Below are 24440 nucleotides of genomic sequence, written 5' to 3' on the forward strand. Positions count from 1 at the left end.
TATTCTCTACTGCACCCTCTCCTGTACATTTTTTTTAAAGAAAGATTTTATTTATTTTGAGTTTTACAATTTCCCCTCTAATCTTGCTTCTCCCCCCCCCCCCAATAGAAGGCAGTCTGTTAGTCTTTACATTGTTTCCATGGTATACATTGATCTAAGCTGAATGTGATGAGAGAGAAATGATATCCTTGAGGAAGAAAAATAAAATATAAGAGATAGCAAAATTACATAATAAGATAACATTTTTTTTCTAAATTAAAGGTAATAGTCTTTGGTCTTTGGTCAAACTCCACAATTCTTTCTCTGAATACAGATGATATTCTCCATTGCAGATAGCCCAAAATTGTTCCTGATTGTTGCACTGATGGAATGAGCAAGTCCATCAAGGTTGATCATCACCCCCATGTTGCTGTTAGGGGGTATAGTGTTTTTCTGCTTCTGCTCATCTTGCTCAGAATCAGTTCATGTAAATCCTTCCAGACTTCCTTGAATTCCCATCCTTCCTGGTTTCTAATAGAACAGTAGTGTTCCATGACATACATATACCACAGTTTGCTAAGCCGTTCCCCAATTGAAGGACATTTACTTGATTTCCAATTCTTTGTCACCATAAACAGGGCTGCTATGCATATTTTTGTACAAGTGATGTTTTTACCCTTTTTTCATCATCTCTCTTCAGGGTATAGACCAGTAGTGGTATTACTGGATCAAAGGGTATGCATATTTTTATTCCCCTTTGGGAATAATTCCAAATTGCTCTCCAGAAAGGTTGGATGAGTTCATAGCTCCACCAACAATGTTTTAGTGTCCCAGATTTCCTACATCCCTTCCAACATTGATCATTGTCCTTTCTGGTCATATTGGTCAGTCTGAGAGGTATGTGGTGGTACCTCAGAGATGCTTTAATTTGCATAAGTAGTGATTTAGAGCAATTTTTCATATGACTATGGATTGCTTTGATTTCCTCATCTGTAAATTGCCTTTGCATATCCTTTGACCATTTGTCAATTGGGGGATGGCTTTTTTTTTTGAAAATTTGACTCAGTTCTCTGTATATTTTAGAAATGAATCCTTTGTCAGAAATACTACTTATGAAAATTGTTTCCCAATTTACTGCATTTCTTTTGATCTTCGCTACAGTGATTTTGTCTGTGCAAAAGCTTTTTAATTTAATGTAATAGAAATTATCTAGTTTGTTTTTAATCATGTTTGCCATCTCTTTCTTGGTCATAGATCTTTCCTTCCTTTCCTTCCCTTTCCATAGATCTCACAGGTAAACTACACTTTGATCTTCTAGTTTTCTTATAATATTGTTTTTTATGTCTAAATCCCTCATCTATTTTGATCTTTTCTTGGTATAGGGTATGAGGTGTTGGTCTAATCTAAGTTTCTTCCATACTAACTTCCAATTTTCCCAACAGTTTTTATCAAAGAAAGATTTTTTATCCCAATAGCTGGACTCTTTGGGTTTATCAAACAGCAGATTACTGTAATCATTTCCTCCTATTGCACCTAATCTATTCCACTGATCTAACACTCTATTTCTTAGCCAATACCAGATAGTTTTGATGATTAATGCTTTACAATATAATTTTAGATCTGCTAAGGCTAAGCCACGTTCTTTTGTACTTTTTCCACTGTAGCCCTGGAAATTCTTGACTTTTTATATCTCCATATGAATTTACTTATAACTTTTTCTAACTCACTAAAGTAATTTTTTGGAATTTTGATTGGTAGGGCACTAAACAGGTAATTTAGTTTTGGTAGAATTGTCATTTTTATTTTATTAGCTTGACCTGTCCATGAGCAGTTGATATTTACCCAGTTATTTAAATATACTTTTATTTTTGTAAGAAGTGTTTTGTAATTGTTTTCAAAAAGTTTTTGAGTCCACCTTTGCAGATAGACTCCCAGATATTTTATATTGTCTGAGGTTACTTTGAATGGGATTTCTCTTTCTAGTTCCTTCTGTTGTATCTTGTTAGTTATATATAGAAATGTTGAGGATTTATGAGGGTTTATTTTATATCCTATGACTTTGGTAAAGTTGCTAATTATTTCTAGTAGTTTTTTAGATGATTTTTTGGGATTCTCTAGGTATACCATCATGTCATCTCCAAAGAGTGAGCTAGCTAGTAAGTGTCAAGTGTCTGAGGCTGGATTGGAACTCCAGTCCTCCTGACTCCAAGGCCAGTGCTCTATCCACTGTGCCATCTAGCTGCCATTAGCAGTGATTTTCCAAGGCAACAGAATTAAGATACAGAAAGATTAAGTAAATTGCTAAGAATGATACATCTAATAGAATTTTTGGAAGGTCTTTCTAATTGCAAGTCTAGCATTCTATCTACTACATGATGCTGCCTTTGAGATCAGCTCTCCTTCTTATCCAACCCTTTATGGTAGCTAACAATATTTAGCAACTCCTCTGCTCACCTCTCTTGATCAGATCTAGTAAAATCTTTTGCCCTCCTGTGGATATGACATATGGGTTAACTCAGATCCCAAGTGCCTGTACAAAGTAAAACATAGATTCTACCTAAGGAACCACTCTTGGAAAAAATCACTCATCCCAGTCTCAATCTGGTTACCCCCCCCCCCCACATTTCCATCATGGAAGGTTATTTACTGACAAATTAAAGAAGAACCAGAAGAACGATGCTCTCACAACCCACCCCAACCCTTTCCCCTGTTTATATACTGTATCTTCAAAGCTTATTGTTCATAAAACATGGTCATCTATTTGAAAACTTTTTAAAATGAGTATTAGAGAACATCTTAGTCTGAACCCTCCTCTGATGAGTACAATCTATATGATCCAGTACTAGGTTAAGTAGCTTAATTATATGTCCGTAGTTAAAAATACTATTAGATGTATCATTCTTAGCAATTTACTTAATCTTTAACCCTGATTGCCTCACATCCAGAGTCATCTCCAATCATCCAGATTCATATCTGGTCACTGGACTGAAATGACTGTGAAGGAGAAAGTGAGGCACAGCACCCCTTCACTCAAATCCAATTTATGTGCTTGTCATGGCATCATCTCCCTGATGTCACGGTTCTCTTTGAGAATGAAGGACAAATACTGCAGTTAGGTGTATATACACAAAAGTGATCAAAGAATGCAAAAAGGCCATAATATGTATACATTTATATATGTATGTACACATGCTTATACATATTATATATGCATATATACATATATGGTGTATATGCACATATACATGTATATATATAAAATATAACAGAAAGATGACACGGAGGATAGAGCACTATATCTACAGTCAGCAAGAGAAGTTCAAATGTGGCCTTTGTGGAACTTATACAAGTCATTTAATCACCATGTTTAATCACTATTAGTCCAGGACAAACCATTGAGTTAATGATAGCATCTACTTTGCAGGGGTGTTGTGAGAATTACATGAGATAATATTTGCAAAGCATTTGACTCATAGCAAGTTTGTGATTTCTCTCCGAATGTATCAGCAGTGGACTCTGTCCATTTATTAGGAGTGGCTCTATTTTTCTTTTCTTTCTTTCTTTTTTTAGGTTTTTGCAAGGCAATGGGGTTAAGTGACTTGCCCAAGATCACACAGCTAGGTAATTAGTAGGTGTCTGAGTCTGGATTTGAACTGAGGTCCTCCTGACTCCAGGGCCAGTTCTGTATTCTCTGCACCACCTGGCTGCCCCTTGACTCTATTTTCTAATTTGTTTTTTGGAGATTATCATCTCTTTGATAAAGGCAATTTATCAGCAAGTTACTTCAAAATAAATATCTCCCATGTGGAAACTATAGTTATTTTGTAATAAAATTAAGTGCTATCATATGAAGAAATGGAACATTTAATTTTTATTTAAAAAACCAAATACCTTCCTTCAACTAGATAGCAAGTTTAGGATATTAAACTGAAGGACTGATTTTAGTTTTTTTGTTTTCTGTTTGCAAGGCAATGGGATTAAGTGACTTGCCCAAGGTCACAAAGGTAATTATTAAGTATCTGAGGCCACATGTGAACCAGGTTCTCCTGATACCAGGTCCAATGCTTGCCTGAAGACTGATCTTTACTCAGAGATGTTTTGAAAATACTTAATTATTCTTTAAACTGAAATGTCTTTTTTAGTAACTAATAATACTTTATGTTCTTTCAATTAGTACCCTAACTCCATGGATAAAAATGTGATTGCTGTGAAAACTGTAGAAGAACAAACAGGTGAGCTGCAGGCATATTTGTTATGAGGTTATTGATAGTTGTTATCTTTTTTTTTAAAAGAGAAATTAGGTATGAGAGATGAATTTGTAGTCTAATGGATTTTCAACACCAAAGTAATAAAAAAACTTCTGTCTGGTAACTTTCTTTGTTAAATTTTCCTCCTGGTGACAGTAAATGAATAATCTTCCATTCTACTCTTACCAACTTTGATGTCAATGACCCAATTCAGTTTGTGTCTTCCAGAGATCAATTGCCTAGTTAGTGACAGAAACTGAATTCCAATCTCATTGTATAATATCTGAACAGTAGAGATAGATAATTAGATAAGAGACAATATTACCTCACTTAATCAAATCTCACAATTGCCAATATTATGCTTTTTCAATATGACTCATTAGTCTCATTCTCAGTTTTTGTGTTTATCTTAGTCATGTTTATATGTTTTCATGCATGCCATCAGTGAAAACAGTGACACAGATAATCATAGGTGGTGGATACTAAAAAGTTTTCTTCCCTCCCTTTTCCCATTCCCCCATTCCCCACCCCCATTCCAGCAACAAACATGGAGGTAGGAAGACCTGAATTCAAATTTGACATTTACTAGTTGTGTGACCCTTGACAAGTCACTTAACTTTTGTCTATAACAGTTTACTCATTTGTAAAATGGGGATAATAATAATACCTAAATCCCAGGGTTGTTGTGAGGAACAAATGAGCTAATATTTGTAAAGCACTTAACAAACCTTAAAGCACTAGCTATTATTATTATATTGTTGTTATTATTTTTAGATGTCTCAACGGGGATCATCTACAGAAAGAGGATTGCAATCTGTCAGAATGTGATTCCAGAAATTTTAAGAAAGGTAACAAATTAAATTTAAGCTGATGTAGAATTGCATTAGTTCTCCATCCTCCATTTTTCCCCACTTAGTTATAGAATCATAGGAAGGGAATTTAGAAATTATCTAGTCCAAACTATCATATAAGGAAACTGAGATCTGACAATGTCTCTAACCTTACTGAGATGAAACTAGGAATTAGTGTCAAAACCTTAAGTTAACAACAACTAGTTGGTATGGTAGATAAAGCACTGATCCAGCAAGCAGAAAAACTTGTTCAAATTTGGCTTCAGACACTTACTAACTAGGTGACTTTGGGAAAGTCATTTAACCCTGATCCCCCCAAGCCCTCCCCAAACTGGAAGTAGAACCATGGTCTAAAACCTAGAATAGTGCTAAGTCATAAAAATAGAGTGGTAAAAGCATGATTGGAAAAATTCATATGACCTATACCCTTTATCTTCAGCAAAATTGCCCTTAAACCATTCAGAAGAATGGGAGTTTGTCCCAGCATCTTATAATTTCTCCTGAGCTGCCAGGTGGCCCAGAGCATAGAGTGCTGGGTCTGGAGTCAGGAAGGCTTATCTTCCTGAGTCTTAGTTACTTACTAGCTGAATGACTCTGGACAAATCACTTAACCCTCTTTGCCTCAGTTTCCTCATCTGTAAAATGAACTGGAAAAGGAAATGGAAATTATTTCATTATCTTTGCCAAGAAAAGTCTAAATGAGATCACTAAGTCAGATACAACTGAAAAAACCCACCAAAAATAATTCCTCATAGTTGGGATTAAAAAATTAAACTTAATCCTAATTTTTTCAGTTTCATATTAATTCCTTTTTTTGGTCTTTAATGAGATATAGAAATGGTCTAAATTTGTCTTAAAAGAAATAGGAAACATATTGCCTGAGTGAGTCAAAGTTTGCATTTTTTTTCAGAAGGGTAAAAGTGATTCTTTTTATATAAAAATGGTCTGATGTGTAAAAGTTATACAGATTTAGTCTGACCTTTTAGGAAGGATGATAAACTTCGTTTTTAAACTCATGGTCAGAGATGACAGAAGAAGTGTTTAAGATGGTACCCTACTTCTTGGAGATCTCCTGTAATGTTATTTGTTCTCATGTTTCTATAGGGTAATTATGTTATAAAATGTTTGATAGCAAAAATATTTTTTCTCTTTGAAATTCCTTAAAGCCACACAGCTGATTTTTTTTGGAAGAAGGTAAGTGAGAAGTTTCCTCCTCCCTTCCTCCTCTCCCCCTACACACATTGCTTGATTCTTTAGGGTAGTTTTGGGTAGTTAAAGAACCAGGAATTAGAGAATTCTGATAAACATTAAAACTTGAATTGGTTGTGTATATATGATTCAAACACAAGCTCTGCTTCCAAAATGATTTGATTTGAAATTGAATTGCTGTCTTGTATAACTGGGTAGAAAAACAGTGACTTCTGCCACTTTCCTTATGGAAGATTCAAGATTATGTTCAAGATTGAAAGTGACCTTTAGTGAAAGGAGACCTTATATATCATAATAACAATGAACTTCCCTTCATTTTGAGATGGTAAAATGTTTTGTATTGTATACAGAGAGTGTGATAGGGATGATTTTATATACAGTGCATGCTACCATTGCCTCAAATACACATATTGAATCTATTATTCAAAAATGCATTCAACTTTATCATGCATCTCAAACCTTAAATTATTTAAGGTACTTCTGACTTGTACATTTCTGCTTCTTGTATTTTTTGCACATCCTTTCCACTTAGGAAAGCATAAATTTCTAGATATTGAGCAGAGACTAAAATGAAGAAAATATTTTACCTGATAATATCTTGCATGTGATGGTTTGTAAGTGGGTCCTATTAGAATCCATCAATTTAAGAGGGCCATAACCAAGCTAGAACTGAAACATGAAATCGCCTGATAATTTACTTAGTTTAGTGGTTAGGGAAATCTGGCCAGGGGACTATACAACTTGCATAAATCTTGGACCATCTGCATGTCCTCACTAGCATTTATTAAGGTCAAAGTACATTTGATTATCAAGGGCTTACAGTAGTTGGTGAAATGTGTCATCTTTGCTTAACAGTCATTTGGCCTCTTAATTATCCAAGACTGAAAGCACCTCCTTATTTCTTTTCATGTTCCTTCCAAAGATAAGAAATTACCATCTTTTGTTGGACAGGTGAGCATTTTAAAAGTGCCAAATATCCAGTTAGAAGAGGAATCATGGCTTAATCCTCAGGAAAGAAATATGGCTATAAGAAGTCATTGCCTAACATGGACTCAATATGCATCCATGAATGAAGAATCTGTCTTCAAGGAAAGCTTGGAAAATCCAAATTGGTAAGATTCCCTGTAACCTTTACTAGCAACCATTCTTCCTTTCTCTTTTCTCTCTTTCTCTTGCTAAGATTTTCCCTTTTTAATTTTATGCATATAACATTGTTCTGATTCACATCTTTTGTAAGAATATTGTAGTATTAGTCCCTTTTAAAATGCTCTTAACATTCCCTTAAAATGTGAGGTTTTTAAAAGTTTCTACTAATCTAAATTTATTGCCTGTCCATTTGAGCTTCTTATGTCATAATTTGAACCTGTGATTTCATTGGTATATGGCGTTTTTTAAGGAAGAAAAATTCCTTAACCCATGAAGATTGGCAAGTGCTCTGCAGTTTGTCATTTTTATGGAATTGCCTGGAGTTATTGAGAGGTTAAGTGACCTAGCCTTAGACATATAGACAGTATGGCTTTTTATCCACATTACCATGATGTCTCCCACTTATACCATGGTGTCTGATGACTCTTTAAAGAACAATGAATAGAAAATGATTAGAAGCAACTCCATGCTTTGCAGTCATCCTTATAAGCAGATGCTCATGCCCATACACTGCCAAAAGAAGATGCAATCCAAATTCTCAGGTGGAACATAAGTAGTTCAGATGTTTTCCATTTGGTGAAACAGCTGACTGGGAGTACTCTTCCACCATCTGTATGTATGAAATAGTTTTTGTTGTTACATAGTAGTTTAGGTTTTCTAATTTTATTCAGAAAAGTTCCATTTTAGACAGGGACCTAATTTCATTTCAACCTTTTCCTGTTGGATAAGCTTTACTCAGTGAAAAGAATCTTGACACTGTGACCTAGAAATCCCAGAGAAATAACTTTTTGGAAACCTTATTCATTTATATTTTTGTTTTGAAATTTGCTCAAAGTCCTTTAAAGTTATCATTTTGACATTTCATTTTTTTTTGCCCTTAACTCTGGGATTTCTTTTTTTTCTGGTTAAAATACAATTAGCTTTAACATAGTTTATTGAAAAACTTAAAAGACTGATGCTCAGGCCACTTGAATTTTGATGTGACTTATTTAAATGTGACTATTGTCAAATCACTACCAAATTTATTTATTTTCTCCTAGAAATTGCCGAAATTGAATTATATAATCTTTAGATCCCTTTCAAGTCTGACATAATGTGATTCCTAATCAAGTTTCCAATGTTTCCCCTTAAAATCTTTTATATTAGGTTTTATTTTTTTTTTCATGAGAAGATTACTTCTGTCTATGAATTGTTCCTAGATGTGAATTGGGAAGGTGCTAACCTGTTAGGGACTGTTGTGTATGGGAGCATTGTAAACCATCATCACCTGGTGTCCTTGAGCACCAGAGTCTTATCTTACTAAGTTCTGGGAGTGGGAATGGGTTAGAGACTGGAAAGGTATTTAAGCACTGGTGTTTCGGTAAATAAATGGAGCACTTGGAGATCTTGATGGAGTACTTGTCTCCCTTGTCATCCTGGTTTCCTACCCTCCTCCAAAGTTTGCCTGAGGAAGATTGAGGGAGTCCGGAAATGGGACTCAGCATAGGAGTCTGGGAAAGGGACTCAACACTAACCATTTTATTTTATTTTATAAGAATGTTTTTCCTTTAAAAGGCTGTAGGGGGAGTATGAGCCAGAATGCAATAAGATTTGCCTTCCTCTTGGTAGCTGTTGCTTTTTTTTTTTAGGTTTTTTTTTTTTGCAAGGCAAATGGGGTTAAGTGGCTTGTCCAAGGCCACACAGCTAGGTAATTATTAAGTGTCTGAGACCGGATTTGAACCCAGGTACTCCTGACTCCAGGGCTGGTGCTTTATCCACTGCACCACCTAGCCTCCCCTAGCTGTTGCTTTTTTAAAAAGAGTTTGATGTTTTCCTCATGCTAAACCTTCAGGTCATATATAGAAGTTTAAGAGATGGCCCTTGTTCTCACAGATTAAAATTGAATAGGGAAAATAAGATGAGTATATGGAGAAAGTTAATTAAAAATACAAATATGATTTTAAGTAACAAATGATTATGGTACAGTATATAGGTACAATAGGAATTTATTGGAGGGAGGAGTCAACTCTTGCTGGGCTGTGGAAAAGGTGGAAGATTGACTGAAGGATAGGTAGACTTTGTAGCTAGAAAGGAGGAGGGAGAATATTTCAATAGGAGGCAGAAGAGAATCTGTTAGGCAACCAATAAACCAATTTATTGATTAAATCTAAATTTGTTCATTAGAATGAATGAAAAAGTATATTTGTTGAGAAAGTATATGTAACAGGTTTTCTGGGGGAGAGAATTTTTTAAATATGTAATAGGAAGTAAGGTTAGAATGTTAGGTAGTTTGGGACTGATTGTAAGGAGCTTTCATTGATTGGCTTAGGAATTTGATTTTTTTCCTTTAGGCAATGGGAAGTCATTTAAGATTTCTTAAACAGAAAAGTGAGGGAAAATAAAAGCAGTGTTTGGGTTTCTAGGAACTAATGGATATTTAGCTATTGATATAGTTTCAGGAAGACATTTTACCAGATACCTTAAGACAAATAGATAATTGAAGGAGAGAAGTCAAGTAAAGAAATACATTCATTTTTTTCTTTCATTTCCCCCTCAGGAGTTGTGATAGTAATGACTAGTCACTTACAGGGACCAGAAGATTGCAATATGAACTTTTTTTAAAAGAGAAAAACTGTCAAGGCTGTTAAGCCTAAAATTAGATCTATCAGCTATGTGTTGGTTAGCAGGTGTGGGTGTGTGATGGGAAACCAAATGTCATTCTGTCCCTATGCTCTGCCTGTCTCTTCAATTCTGAGATGGGTTTGAAATGGATTTCCTGCAGTATTTGGCTGAGTCTATGCTCTGTTTCCCTTTTCAAGCTTAATTTCAACTCCCACCTGAGTTTTTCACAATTGTGTCATTTCTTTGGGTCAACCACCTCCCCTTCCATCCTATTACACTTTATGAATTTCCAAGTCAATCCTGTTTTCACTAAATTAATTCAACATCTCCCCACCTCCTATCATCTTCCAGGATTCTAGGATCAATGAATGGTAGAACTTGGGGAACAGGGAATATTGAGAAGTCTGTTATTTTTAGATTCCTTATTACCTAAAGAGTCTTTATTTATTAACTTATAAAAAAGCAAATATAGAATACTTACTGTGTACCTAGCACTGTACTTGCTGAGAGGAATGCAAAAGAACTACATGTGAGAGTTTCTGTCCTCTAGGAGATTAGAATCTATAAAAGGTATATTATTTGCACTGTGTCTTCTACAAAGTAGGCACTTGATAAATTTATTGAAATTGGATAACATAAACCCATTATGATATTAAAATACTTAATATATATCAATCATATCAAGTTAATATGATTTTCCACCTCCAACATATTGAACAGCTTTTCCATTATGTTGAATCTTTATTCGATGATACAAAAATGTCAGTTGGATTTGACAAGTATGAAATCCTTAATGTATATCCAGAAAAGATAGAGGCTGAAGATTACCACTCAAATTTGGAGCTCAAGTTGAACTAATGGAAGATGGTGATACTTAAAACTGCCTTGTGTTCCTCTAGGCGGTATGTGCCATAAAAGATACTCAGGCCATGTATGCCAAGAAACTTATTGGTATCCTGAAATCAGAATGAAGAACATATTCAAAACAATTAACCTTTCTGCCATATCAATTTTAATGTGCACAAAGCAAACCTTGATAGATTTATGATTAAAAATATGAACAATACTTAAAGCCCATCACTATAAGGTAGGTTTGGAAAAATTCACTCTTCTTCACCAAAAATGAGGATGAGTATTGACAAATAGTCTTATAGCAGATGATAATCTGGTTCATAATTTCAGAAGTACTTTTGGACTAAGCAAGTAACACTTTCCCAAACAATAATAAAACCTGAAAAATATGTATACACCAGTGAGTTTGTTGAAGAAAACTGAAAGCAGTTACTTCCAGATGGAGAATTCGAAGTGGGAAAGATCCAAGAGTGGAATCAAAAGGCCCTCCACTGGTGACATCCACATAAATTCAACCTAAAATAGCTGGACAAGAAGCATAAATAAATGATTAAGCCATATGAATTTGTTAAATAAAAAGAAATGGAAGATCTTATGATGGTAGTGAAGGACCAGAGCTTAATTACCAGAAATTACAGATGGTTGTGCTTAAGGAGTTAGAACTTATTGATCAATAGAAATTATGCAAGGAAAAAGTTGTACCTTTGCAACATAATCTCTGCTGACTACATAAACTTAACTAGTCAAGAACTATTGTCTAGAATTATACATTAGAACTTCTCTATCTCATAAAATCGCAGACAACAAATTTTTATGCCACAGAGATCTCAAAATGTCTTTGAAAATTCCACAAATGAACTGTACTGGAACTAGACTTATCACTGTTAGTTAACAATCATTTAGGCACAACACTGAATCTTAAAAATTTAAGAACTATGTTTTTAATAGATGTTGCTGCAGCAATTACTCATAACCACCAAGATGTGTGGAATAAAAATAGCTAGCAGAAGAAATCAAAATTATGTGGGAATGTTATGTATGGAGTTAATATCATCCCCATAAATTCTTGTCTGCTTCTGGAACTGTCCCAAAGAGATTTTCAATGAATCTACTTGAAGACAAGTTCTAAACTAATACTTACATAAATTTACATGAAGCAGCCACTTGTTTTCCAATCTGTTCACTAATCCATAGAAAATTTAATATAAAAGAAAAATAGGATAGCCACTTGCCATAGGCCCATTCCTGTCTGAACTTCATCAAAAAAAAGATGAAGATGAAATAATTATCAAAGCTTACATCTTAGGTATTAAAATATACAAATCACTTTATATACATTTTCTCATTGTATCCTGATATCAACCCTGTAAGGTTGTATGTGGTATTATCCTCACTTTAGAGATATAGATCATTTAGTTACTTCCAAAGATGGGTTAGGTCTATCCTGAATATAAGGGCTCTAATTTGTCTCAGATCATTTTTAGTAATGTTATTGTATTGGTGTTTGGTTTTCCTTTTTTTTTTTTTTAACATTTTAACATTTTATTTGTTTTCCAATTATATATAATAGTAATATGTACCCATCATTTTGTGCAAGGCTCTGAATTCTATAATTCCCCCCCCCCCCGACAGAAGGCTGTCTGACAGTCTCTACATTGTTTCCATGGCATACATTGATATACATTGAATGTTATAAGAGTAAACATAAGAATAAACATACCCCCCCCCCCAAGATGACAAACCTCAAGAATTGAGAGAGAGAAAAAAATTATACTTCAGTCTGTGTTCAGATTTCAATGACTCTATCTCTGGGGTAAGTTGCTTTCTTTATCATGAGTCCACAGAGAAGTTGCTTCAATATTTTCCCTACAGTTGCTATTACTAGCTGTACCTCCACTCTGTTCCTCCCCACTCTCATTTATTCTATTCTCTCTCTCTTTCATCCTGGCCCTGTCCAAAAGTATGTTGAATCTGAGTGTCCTCTCCCTCGATCTTCCCTCTCTTCTATCATCTGTTCCCCCTCTTCCCTCCCCTCATTCCCCCTCATCCTGTCCCTTTCCACCCATCCTTCTCTAGGGAAAGACAGATTTCCTCACTCTATTAAGTGTGTGTGACATTTCCTCCCTGAGCCATTTCTGATGAGAATGAAGGCTCACTCATTACCCCTAGCCTTCCCCCCTACCCTCCACTAAAAAAGCTTTTTCTTGACTCTTATGTGAAATCTCTCAGCTTCTTCTTCATCTCCTTTTCCTTCCTCCCAGTACTGTCCCCCATCACCCATTGACTCCATCCCTTTACCACATCATACCATTATATTCTTCTTCCTATGTCTTGTCTATATATGTTCCTTCTAACAGCTCTTATAAATGAGAAAGTTCATATGAGTTATCAATATCTTCTTCCCGTGCAGGAATACAAACAGTTCAACATCATCAATTTCCTCATAGTTAGTCCTTCTCTTCCACTCCCTCTATGGTTCACCAGAGTCCTGTACTTGGAGATCAAACTTTCTGTTCAGCTCTGGTCATCTCGATAGGAAAGTTTGAAAGTCCTCTGTTTCATTTGAAACTCCATCTTTTCCCCTGAAAGAGGATGTTCACTTTTGCTGGGTAGTTGATTCTCGGTTGTAAACCAAGGTCTTTTGCCTTCCAGAATATCACATTCCAATCCCTACGAGCCCTTAATGTAGATGCTGCCAGATTCTATGTAATCCTGACTATGGAGCCTCAGTAGTTGAATTGTTTGTTTCTGGAAGCTTTTAGAATTTTCTCTTTGATTTGGGAGTTTTGGAATTTGGCTATAATATTCCTGGGAGTTTATCTTTTGGGATCTCTTTTGGGGGTGACTAATGAATTCTCTTGACTTCTATTTTACCCTCAGCTTCTAGGATCTCAGGGCAATTTTGCTGTATTATTTCTTCAAAAATGAAGTTTAGGCTCTTCTCCTGGTTGTGGCTTTCAGATAGTCCAATAATTTCTGGATCTGTTTTTGAGGTTGGTTGTTTTTCCAATTGAGTTATTTCATATTTTCTTCTAATTTTTGACTTATTTGGCAGGGTTTTCTTCTTGCTTTCTTGCAAAGTCATCAGCTTCCTTTAGTTCCATTTTTCATTTGGAGGAGTTATTTTCTTCAGAGAGCTTTTCTATCTTCTTTTCCAGCTGGTCAATTCTGCTTTTTTTAAGGCATTCTTCTCATTTGCCTTTTGTTTTGCTTTTTCCATTAGGCCTAAACTGGTTTTTAACATATTATTTTCTTCAGTATTTTTTTGTATAGCTTTCACCAAGCTTTTGATTTGGTTTTCATGATTTTCCTGCATTGCTCTCATTCCCCCCCCCCCCCAATTTTTCCTCCACCTTTCTTAATTGCTTTTCAAAGTCATTTTTGAGCTCATCCATAGTCTGAGCCCATTTTCTATTTCTCTTGGAGGTTTTGGATATGGAACTTTCGACTTTGTCATCATCTGAGTATGTGTTTTGATCTTCCATGGGACTAAAGTAATTCTCTATGGTCATATTATTCTTTTCTGTTGTTTACTCATTTCCTCAGCCCAAGACTAATTTACAGCACTTCCAAGGCTTTGGAGTTGTTTTTTTTGGGGGGGAACACCCCACTGGGACCTTTATTCGTCCAAGGTCTCATGCTCTCTAGCTTGTGCTTTGATATGTAGATGACCACAGTGCTGTCCTCTGCCCTAGGGCTGTAAGGCAAGATCCAGCTTGGTTATTTAGTATGGAAGCTCAAACTACAATATCTGAGTGTAGGCAAACAGCAGAGTCCTACCCCAGGGAGAGCAGATAAATCTCTGTAGACATCCCTTAACATCTCTGGGGGTGCAGGCTACTTTCTCTCGATTCTATGGCAGGTGCTCCTCACTCCACACTCATTCTGGTGGAGCAGAGTTCTCTCATTGCCCCTTCAAGCTGTTGCTGGTGATCTCTGGGCTGCACTGGGTTGCACTGGGGCTGGGCTGGGCTGTGTCATGGCTTTTTTCCCAAATCCCCCCCCCCCCCCCCCCCGCCCTGTGAAACACACCTTTCCGCGGAACTTCTAAGTTATCTTGGGCTGGGAAAATGTCACTCAGTCTTTCTGTGGGTTCTGACCCTCTAAATTTTGGCTAGAACCATCCTTTCTTTTTTTGGGATTTGGGGGGGTCAGAGTTCCCCAGAAATGCTGCCTTCATGCCGCTGTCTTGGCTCTGCCCCCGTTTTCCTTTCTTGAAGCCAGAAATGATTGACACCTCTGAATCTATGTTTTCCTTCAAAGAGTCTGTACTTTCATCAGCCAATTAGTTACATTTATTGAATGACTACTGTTTTGAAGCACCATGTTTGTGTGTGTATGTGTATGTGTGTGTAGGATATATGTAATCACGAAGAAGAAGTAGAAGGACTAATTTGTGTTATAAAAGATCTTAAAGTAGAAGTAAGTAATTTTTGTTACTTTTAACTTTTAATTTATATTACAAACCATATAGTTTAGTGCTGTAGATGGGTAGTTTATTGTATTTTGATTTATACTTTTACTGTCAAATTTAATTTTTTGAAATTTTATTGTGATTATGAAAACAGAAAGCAAAAGCTGTTTTTTTTTTTAAAATCATGTTTCTATTAGGAAGTATACTACTTGTATAAGTGGACTATTTGAGGATTTGGAGCCTTTTTTATTTAAACTTCATTTGTCCCCAGATATTTATGGATATTCTTTGATTGCTTAGTAGGAAGAGATGGTGCTTCACCTCTGGAATTTTACAATAAATGTAAGTTTAATAATGAGTTCCTGTTGTATGTTTGCAAACACTTTTGGAATCATCAGTGCTCTTTTCTGGTGTCTTTTGATAAGATTCTACTTCATTATCAGGTTTAGTTTATAAACTCAAACATAAAGGAAGATAATCACATTTGATGCTTATTGCTTTGATTTAAAGAATAAATATTTTTCTTCTTTTGAAGAATAGCAATTATAAAATATTTAACTGTTTACTCTTCCATAGAGGAAAATTTCATATTTTATTTCCTAACCATAGCAGTATGGAGATTTTTATGTTAAATAAAAATACGTTTGAGGTGTCTTGAGGGAACATTTAATTTCATTTCAGAATGGTAAAGACTAATTAAATTCACAATATTTAAGAGTCAAGACTATTCCATCTTTGAATGTGTTTCATTTATATGTTGTTTGTCTTCTTCAGACTTAAGAAAATGTACTTACTCACCTTTTAATACTTAAACATAATTTCTAAGATTTCTAAATGTTTCTATATTAGAATATCAGTTACTAAGATTAAGATGGGTATCTATTATAAATTTGTGTTGAATTAATGCATGTGCAGCATGAAATTCCTTTTAGAACATGCTCAGAAAATTAATATCCACCTTTAGGGATTTAGGGAAATTTAGGGAAAAAATTAAATGAAAGTGATGAGTGACTTTTTTAAACTGACAAATTGTCAGTACTACTAGATTTTCTCATGTGAATATTCTTGGAATATTGGTGTGGTAGTTCCAGTTAATAAGTTTAAATAAAACTGCATATCTTAATAAAGTACATAAACTTGGTAGGTACATGCTTTTTAAAGTTTTATTTTTATTGATGATTTAGATTTTTAATGCCATTTTAATTTTCAAATATATTTCTACCTCATTTGTACCAGAGTGTCATCCATCTTAAAAAAGATTAAAAAAGCTAAAGAAAAAAAAAAAGTTTAGCAAAGCCAGGGAACATATCAACTCTAGCTACCTTTTATTCCTTACTGCTGCAAAGGAAAGGAGGTACATTTTTTCAGTCCTTCTCTGGGGTGAGGGTTAGTAATTTGGATAACACACAGTTCTTTCTGTATACATTTTTGTGGTTATGTGTGCTGTTTTCCTAGTACTGATCATTTAACTCTTCACAAGATCATGTCTTCTCATGCTTTTGAATCCTTTAAATTAATTATTTCTTATAGTGCAGTAATAGTCTATTTTATTCTTCTACTACAATTTGCTTAACTATTCCCCAAGCAAAGGACATTTACTTCACTTCCACAAAAAGAGATACTCTGAAGATTTTATTATGTATGGGACCTCTATTTCTGTCTTTAAATTCCTTGGATTATATATCTAACAATGGGATCTTTGGGTCAAAGGGTAAAAACATTTTAGTTTTTTGAAAAAAACCTTAATTCTAAATTGGTTTCTACCACTTATACACACACACACACACACACACACACACACACACACACACATATACACACAATCCAACAACAATACCAACAGAGAGAAATTGAGTTTATTCTCTTGGGAATTCAATGGTACAAGTATACATGTGCATATTTTCAGTGTCATGAATTTCTTTTTCTAATGTAGCTCTAGTAATTTAAGGAAATGTTGAAATTTCTTTTTTAGCAGTGAACTGGGCAGATAGCTTTATGGCACTCTAGTTTGCCATCTTGCTTGCATTTCCAGCTTGCTTCCACCCTTTATTAATATATTTTGTGCTTGACTTGTCCAAAGTGGTACAATTTTGTAATTCAATTTAATTAGAACCTCTTTATCTCACAAAATAACAGACAACGAATTTCCATACAACAAAGAGAGATCTCAAAATGTCTTTGAAAATTCCACAAATAATCTGTCTTGGAACCGGACTTTTCACTGACAACATCTATTAAATATTATTATTTATTTTAATTTAATTTTTATAATTATGTAATTTAGGATTTGTTTCTTACCTTAAATTCTAACCATAGAGATAAAAGAATAAAGAGATAGCTAATGGATTTTAGAAAAGCCTTTGGATCCGTGGTGAAAGGAAGCATTATTCAACACACAAACACATACCTTGACCTTGATTTTCAGCACACTAATTAGTGGTCAAACTATTATTGAAATATGAAGCAATTAAGGAAAGGGGAATAAATGATTTTGTCTCTATAAATAAAACATCTGTACCAGAGCTTTCTTTTTTACACAATAAACTGCTCTACAACAAGTCAATTTGTTTTTTTTTAAACATCTGCACATCTCCTTTAAATAGATTCCACTTCCCCATCCCTTCAATTATTTTGTGTTTACTTTCTCCAGGGCACTTCCTTCTCTTAACTCCCTTAGTCATTTCTTTATTCAGTCATTTATTTAACAGATATTTATCAAATTATTTGATGTTAATACATGTGCACTACACTGTACTAGGTCTTGAAGTTGATGCAAAGACATTTAAGATACAGCCCATGCTCTAAAGGTGCTTAAATTCTAGAAGGGGAAATAAAATGTATGTACAACCCCCCTTCTCACCCCACAATAAAAACTGGAGTGGGACCAATGCCTGATGGAGGTTCAAAGTTCTCTGTACTTTAAAAGGTCTAAGATTAAAAACTGATATCCTAAAATTCTTGAAATCTGAGACTTGAACCTGTCTTTGGTAAGAATTTACTGCCCTCTGTTAGATGAATGATAATTTATCTCATAAAGAAATTTAGTTCTTCTGGAAAAAGTACTCAGATTGGCTATTTTCACATTCCGATAAGACTCCTGTTTGCAAGTTTTCACATTTCAAAATGAGGCTATATTTTCCTTCCTTTTGTTTTTCTGCTAAGCAGACATTTTTCTGACCCTATTGGCACTTATCTATGTGGTGAGTACCCTAAAAATGAAATTAGTTATGAGACCTATGAGAAATTTAGTTCTCTTCTGTGTTTTCTTCCCTATTTTAGTTTGACTCCCATTAGGATCTTTGTCTATGAGGAATTCTAAGTATATTGTCAGTATGCAAATGACAGGATACTCTTAGCTTACTGACCAAAGAAAATAAGCACAGGTAAACATGAAAAGAGCAAGTATAAATCTTGCAGTTCAATTACCCTTAAGTATCATACTATTGCCTAATTAGAGTAGTCTTCAGATAACCTCTAACCCAATCATTGACTTATGGCATCCTCAACAAGTAGGCAGTGATGTCAGGAGAAAAAATCCTATACTGAGCTGAGTTGTCATATTAGCTGTGCCACTAATTTTCTATGATACTTTATATGTAAATAAGCTGATATCACTGTTTGAAGCTATATCAAAGATGGAGACTTTTTTTTCTTGGTCAGCATAGTTCATTCTCCAAATTTAACATTTTTAAAGAAATTATGTCATCTGACTAGAATGACAATATACAATTAAAAATAGTTTATTAGTTTTAAGTATTAATAATACCATATATTTATATATGGAAATTTACCTTTGCAAAAACACTTTTAAGTTCATTTATTCAGGAAGACCTAATTTGAATCCCATTGAGAAATTTACTAGCTTTATGAGATTGGGCAAGTCATTTCTTTCAGCCTGTTTCTTCATTTGTAAAATGAAGGTAATTATACCCACCATATAGGGTTGTGGCAACATATGTAACATGTTGTGCAAATTTTAAGGGGTATGACAAATGCTAGCTATTATGATGATGTCTCATCGTCTCAACCTTTTGTTCAGTTTCTGCTTCTAAAAAGTGGGAATAATAGTACTTATTCTACCTATGTCACAAGATGATGGTAGACATTTTTAAAAAGTGCAAACATCGTGGTTTTGTTCTTTTGATTTTGTAATTATTCTATCGTGAATATTTAACTTTTCAGAACACTGAAGTATCAATGAAATTATTTCCTAAGGCAGAGTAGCCCAGTTTCCTAGCTTTGTTAAGTTAGAGGTTTTTTTTTTTTAGTTTTTACTTGTATAACTTGTAAACATTGTTCACATGTCCCTTCTCTCCCAGGAAAGAAGGAACTGAAATGTCTTTTTTTAAAATTTTTTTTATTTTTTTTCAAGGCAAACAGGGTTAAGTGGCTTGCCCAAGGCCACACAGCTAGGTAATTATTAAGTGTCTGAGACCGGATTTGAACCCAGGTACTCCTGACTCCAGGGCCTGTGCTTTATCCACTACACCACCTAGCCACCCTGAAATGTCCTTCTGAAACGCCAGTGGCACCTTTTTTTTTTTTTTAAAGGTTTTTGCAAGGCAAACAGGATTAAGTGGCTTGCCCAAGGCCACACAACTAGGTAATTATTAAGTGTCTGAGGTCACATTTGAACTCAGGTACTCCTGACTCCAGGGACAGTGCTCTATCCACTGCACCACCTAGCTGCCCCCCAGTGGCACTTTTTAATCTAAGGAAGAGGGAATTTATCACTGGAGCCAAAAAATAAGCCTGACACAAGAAATATATCTATTTGGATGAGATCAAAAGGGGAGAAGCAACCAGTTACAGAACTTTGACTGAGTGTCCCTAAGTCAAAACCTCTAAGCCAGATGATACCATAGCCCTGTTGTATCCCAGTGATTTGGGAAAGACCAACATCTAAATGATCAAGATGTCCCATTGTATCCAGGCCAACACTAGTCATTCTGTTCTTATTATATTAGGTTAGTAGGTTAATATGCTTCTAGAAGAGACAGTGAGAATGGTGTTTTTGCACAACATCCCCTCACTTTAATTCTGTCATCATTTAATTGATGTCATGATCTTTTTTTGGGAATGAGGAACACAACACAGGATAAAAAGGAGACTTAAGTGATCCTGATTAGTACCAAAATTATTCATCTTTTTAAAAGGTTTTTTTTCAAGGCAATGGGGTTAAGTGGCTTACCCAAGGCCACGGTGTCTGAGGCTGGATTTGAACTCAGGAACTCCTGACTCCAGGGCAGGCGCTCTATCCATTGTACCACCTAGCTGCCCCTTAAAAGGGTTTTGATAGATGAAACTTAGACTTTACAATAGAAAGACTTCCTTCATTTTCCCTTCTCCCTTCCCAGTGTCAGCAAAAAATTTTTTCAACCAAGGTGTTGATTTTTCATGTAATAGTTTGAAATTCTTTAAGACCGTAAAAATATGAACATCATGCTGGTACACTTAGGATCAGAATCACTGTCTTCAATCATATTGAAAACAAACATTTAGTGACTACCTTGTCAATTTTATAATCAATGTTAATATTGGTAGCTAAGGAAAGAAACAAACCAAAATTGAGCAGCAGAGTTCAGTTCCCTGCTATGTATTTGCAGCAGGATTTGAAGTAATTTCAGTTTCTGGAATCTGCCACTGACACTTTTGATACACGTCCAAGCTCAGAACATAAATTGTAAAACATGCTTGTAGCATTGAAAAGAAATTCAATGGCCATCCCTATTGCATTCTCTCATTTGCCCCAGAAACAAGGCAACAGCCTCTTGTTTAAAATGATATAGGGAAGAAAACCAATGCTTTGTGCCCTTCCCAAGTTTTGAGTTAGACCTATCCATGTCTGGCAGGAAGCAACTGTTGTGGATTCCTAAGCTTTTGAAAAAGCTGATTATGGATGCACCAGTGGCTATTAGTTGTGTGGTACAGATAATATTGGATTGTGTGTAGTTGTGGTCTTACTCCCATGTCTGGCCCCCCAAAATCATTTCAATTGCAATACTGATGCTTCCTGGCTAAGTAACTGTTGGCAAGTCTGTTCACCAATTTGAGCCTCAATATTGTTGTCCTCATCTGTAAAGGCGAATTATGATACTTCTGTTATCTTCCTCAAAGCACCCTTTTGGAGAAGTGCTTGATGGGGAAGTACCATAGAAAGACATTACTTGACAGTACCGTTCTATTGAATAGAGTTTTTCAGGTTCCAAGCATCTTTCCTGAGGGCTGACCCTATTAATTAAGGGGCAAAGAAAGCTATCTGTGTCAGGTGCTTGGAATTTCCGTTATTTGATTCAATCTTTTGAATGAAGGCACAGACAGAAATGTTTTTGGTAGTGTACAAGTCTCTAAGTAGGGAAGTAGTAATAAATTTCAGTAGTTCTGAATTTCTTAGTCTGGAATTCAACATTATTGTGAGGAGAAAATGAGAGAATATTTTTAAAGCGCTAAGTGCAGTGTCTGGAATGCTGTAGACCCTTAATAAATATATTTTTTCTACTTTTCCTCTTCAAAGCTCTCTAGATTGGAGATCCAACCCACTTTTCCAGTTGTATTTCATGCTACTGAACTTAGCTCAATTAAACAAATATCAACTAATTCCCTATTCTATGTATGTGACATTGCTAACTGCAAAGACAAACAAACAAACAAAAAAAAAAAGAAACTAGCCCTCTACCTTCAAGGAACTTTTATCGCAGTAGTTGATAACATATATAAACATATGTAAATATAACATAATTTAAGGAGGAAGAGAACACATTAAGAATAAGGAAAATCATGAGAATTCTAGAAGAGATGTTACCTGAGCTGAACTATGAAGGAAGTTAAGAATTTGAAAAGATGGAAGTGACGGGGGGGGGGGGTCTAGAGTTTAGCCCTACTAGACTGGTAGATCTTTCCTAATCTCATTCTCCTCCTCTTGCCTCTTGTCCCCAAAAATGTGATTCTTCTGTACCTATTGAAATACTTTTCTTCTCACATTGAATTTTTCTTCATGTTTTCTTGGGCATATTTTTCTCTGATCTTTGCCTTGCTCATACCATACCATGTATTGTGTATATTTATGTATCTGTTCTAGATCTATGTTACTAGGATCCACTAATGGTATGAGTTGATTTCAATTAAATTTCAGTTGCTAGAAAGGCAAAGATGAATTATATACTTCAGTCCCCATTAGTGGATTAGTCTCTCCTAGGTCATCTTCCTTACAGTATCTCCTCTTTGCCCCATCTTAATCTCTTGGCGAACCAATTCAACTCTATAGTGTTGATTTTCTTGAATCCTTAATCACTTAGCTTCCCCTTACTCTCCTCCCTGCCCCTCTCCCCATCATATTATTCCCTATCAAGCTTCAACCTTGGATCACTCCTACCATTCATCCCTTCTCTCCTACACATATGATGTAGATTGAAGATGTAGAAAATCATATACTGTATTTACCCATGTATAAGCTGCACCTTTTTTTGAAAAATTTGGGATCTAAAAACTGGGAGTGTCTTGTATAGTGTTTTTTTACTTGCATTTACTTCTACATTTGTTACTGGAGTATGTTTTTGCCATGTTCTGCCCAGAAATGGCTCTGAAAAGATTTTCATACAGTGCTGAATTCAAATTCAAATTGATCCAGTTTGCAAAAGTGAATGGAAATTGTGCTGCTGAACATCAGTTTGATGCTCCTTCAACTGAGGAAAAAAAAATCCGAGACTGACTTTGGGAAGAAGAAACCCCAAAAATGACAACAGAAGAAATCCATGAGAGGCAAGTCAGCAAAATGGTCTGATTTTGAGAGGTAACTGAAGAGATGGATTGAAGAGCAAAGGGCAAGTAGACTTCCCATGTCCAGAAAGATGGTTCATAGAAGGCAAGAAGAATTGCTGATGAAAAAGAAGTGACTGATTTCAAAGGAGGACACAACTGGTGCTTCAGGTTCATGAAATAGAATGGACTGAGTATGTGTCCATGCACCAGACTTGCCCAGGGCATGCTTGTGATCAACCACAGACCAGAGACCAGGCAGGAGAGCAGTCAGAGTCTCTCCTAAGAAAATGATTTGTCCTCAAACACAGATGAGGACAAGCTAATGGGTGGGAGTTTTAACAGTGATGAGGAGGTATATGAATTTTATGATGAATAAAACTTAAGTTCAAAATTTTATTTAATATATGTATTTTTCAAATTTTCAAATTTTGGGCCCCAAATTAAGGTGTGGGAAATATGGTAACTGTTCTGCTTGGATTCATTACAAATAAATGTCATATAACTTCAACTAAGTCCTCATTGCTATAAGGTAGTAATCCTACTATATACTGCCCTTATGAACTCATTATCTTTCATCTTTCCAGAAAGTTGTTATGTTTTCCCCTCTTCTCACTCTGAGCTGAAAACCTTGCATAATATTTTATAGGAACAAAAGACCATTTGCCTTAAATCCCCTCTTCTCTCTTCCTTATCTATTATTCAGTTTTCTGCTACTTTGTCTTCCTTTACTCCTTTCTCACACAATAAAATGGACTTAGTCCTTAAGAGGCTAATCCCTCTACCTGTTCAAGCAATCCTATTTCATCCTTTCTCCTTCAAAAGATTATCATGTTATCCCTACTCTTTTCTTATTTTCAATTTCACCAGTCCTCATATTTATCCCTGTTTATTATAAATTTATCTCTTTTGCTTTTTTTAAGTAAATGCAAAAAGGCCATCTACAATAGGTGCTCCTCTTCCTCTTCTCTCATTCTCCTCTTAATCCCTTAGAATCTAGCTTCTGACCTTATCATTCCAGTGAAACTGAAAAGTTTCACCAAAGTTAGTAATGATCTTAGTTGTGAAATTCAATGACCTTTTCTCAGTCCTCATTCTCCTTGACCTCTCTGTAACCTTTGATATTTTTGATCATTCATTCCTCCTTGGTACTCTCTTCTCTTTAGATTTTTGGATACTATTCTCTCCTGATTCTTTTCCTACATATGTGACCACTCCTCCATCTTTTTTTATTGGATTCTTTTCTAGATCATGTTCTCTAATCCTAGTTGTTCCTCAGGTCTCTGTCTTGGTCTATCTTCTCTCTCTATGCTACTTCACATGACTATCTTCTTATCTCCCATGGAGTTAATTACTATTTCCATGTTGATGATTCTTAAATTCCCT

General features: G+C 35.2%; 1 protein-coding gene across 1 annotated transcript in view; it reads left to right on the top strand.

Annotated features, from left to right (window-relative positions):
• The window catches only part of PRELID2 (PRELI domain containing 2), a 97080-nt gene that overhangs the window by 29208 nt on the left and 43432 nt on the right, over positions 1 to 24440 (top strand). Inside the window, exons 2-4 of the mRNA XM_074212699.1 lie at positions 4154 to 4211; positions 5001 to 5074; positions 7238 to 7398. Coding sequence (XP_074068800.1) covers positions 4154 to 4211; positions 5001 to 5074; positions 7238 to 7398 — 293 coding nt within the window. The remainder of the gene's footprint in view (positions 1 to 4153; positions 4212 to 5000; positions 5075 to 7237; positions 7399 to 24440) is intronic.

The sequence above is a fragment of the Macrotis lagotis genome, chromosome 1 (assembly GCF_037893015.1).
Source record: "Macrotis lagotis isolate mMagLag1 chromosome 1, bilby.v1.9.chrom.fasta, whole genome shotgun sequence".
Classification (NCBI taxonomy): domain Eukaryota; kingdom Metazoa; phylum Chordata; class Mammalia; order Peramelemorphia; family Peramelidae; genus Macrotis; species Macrotis lagotis.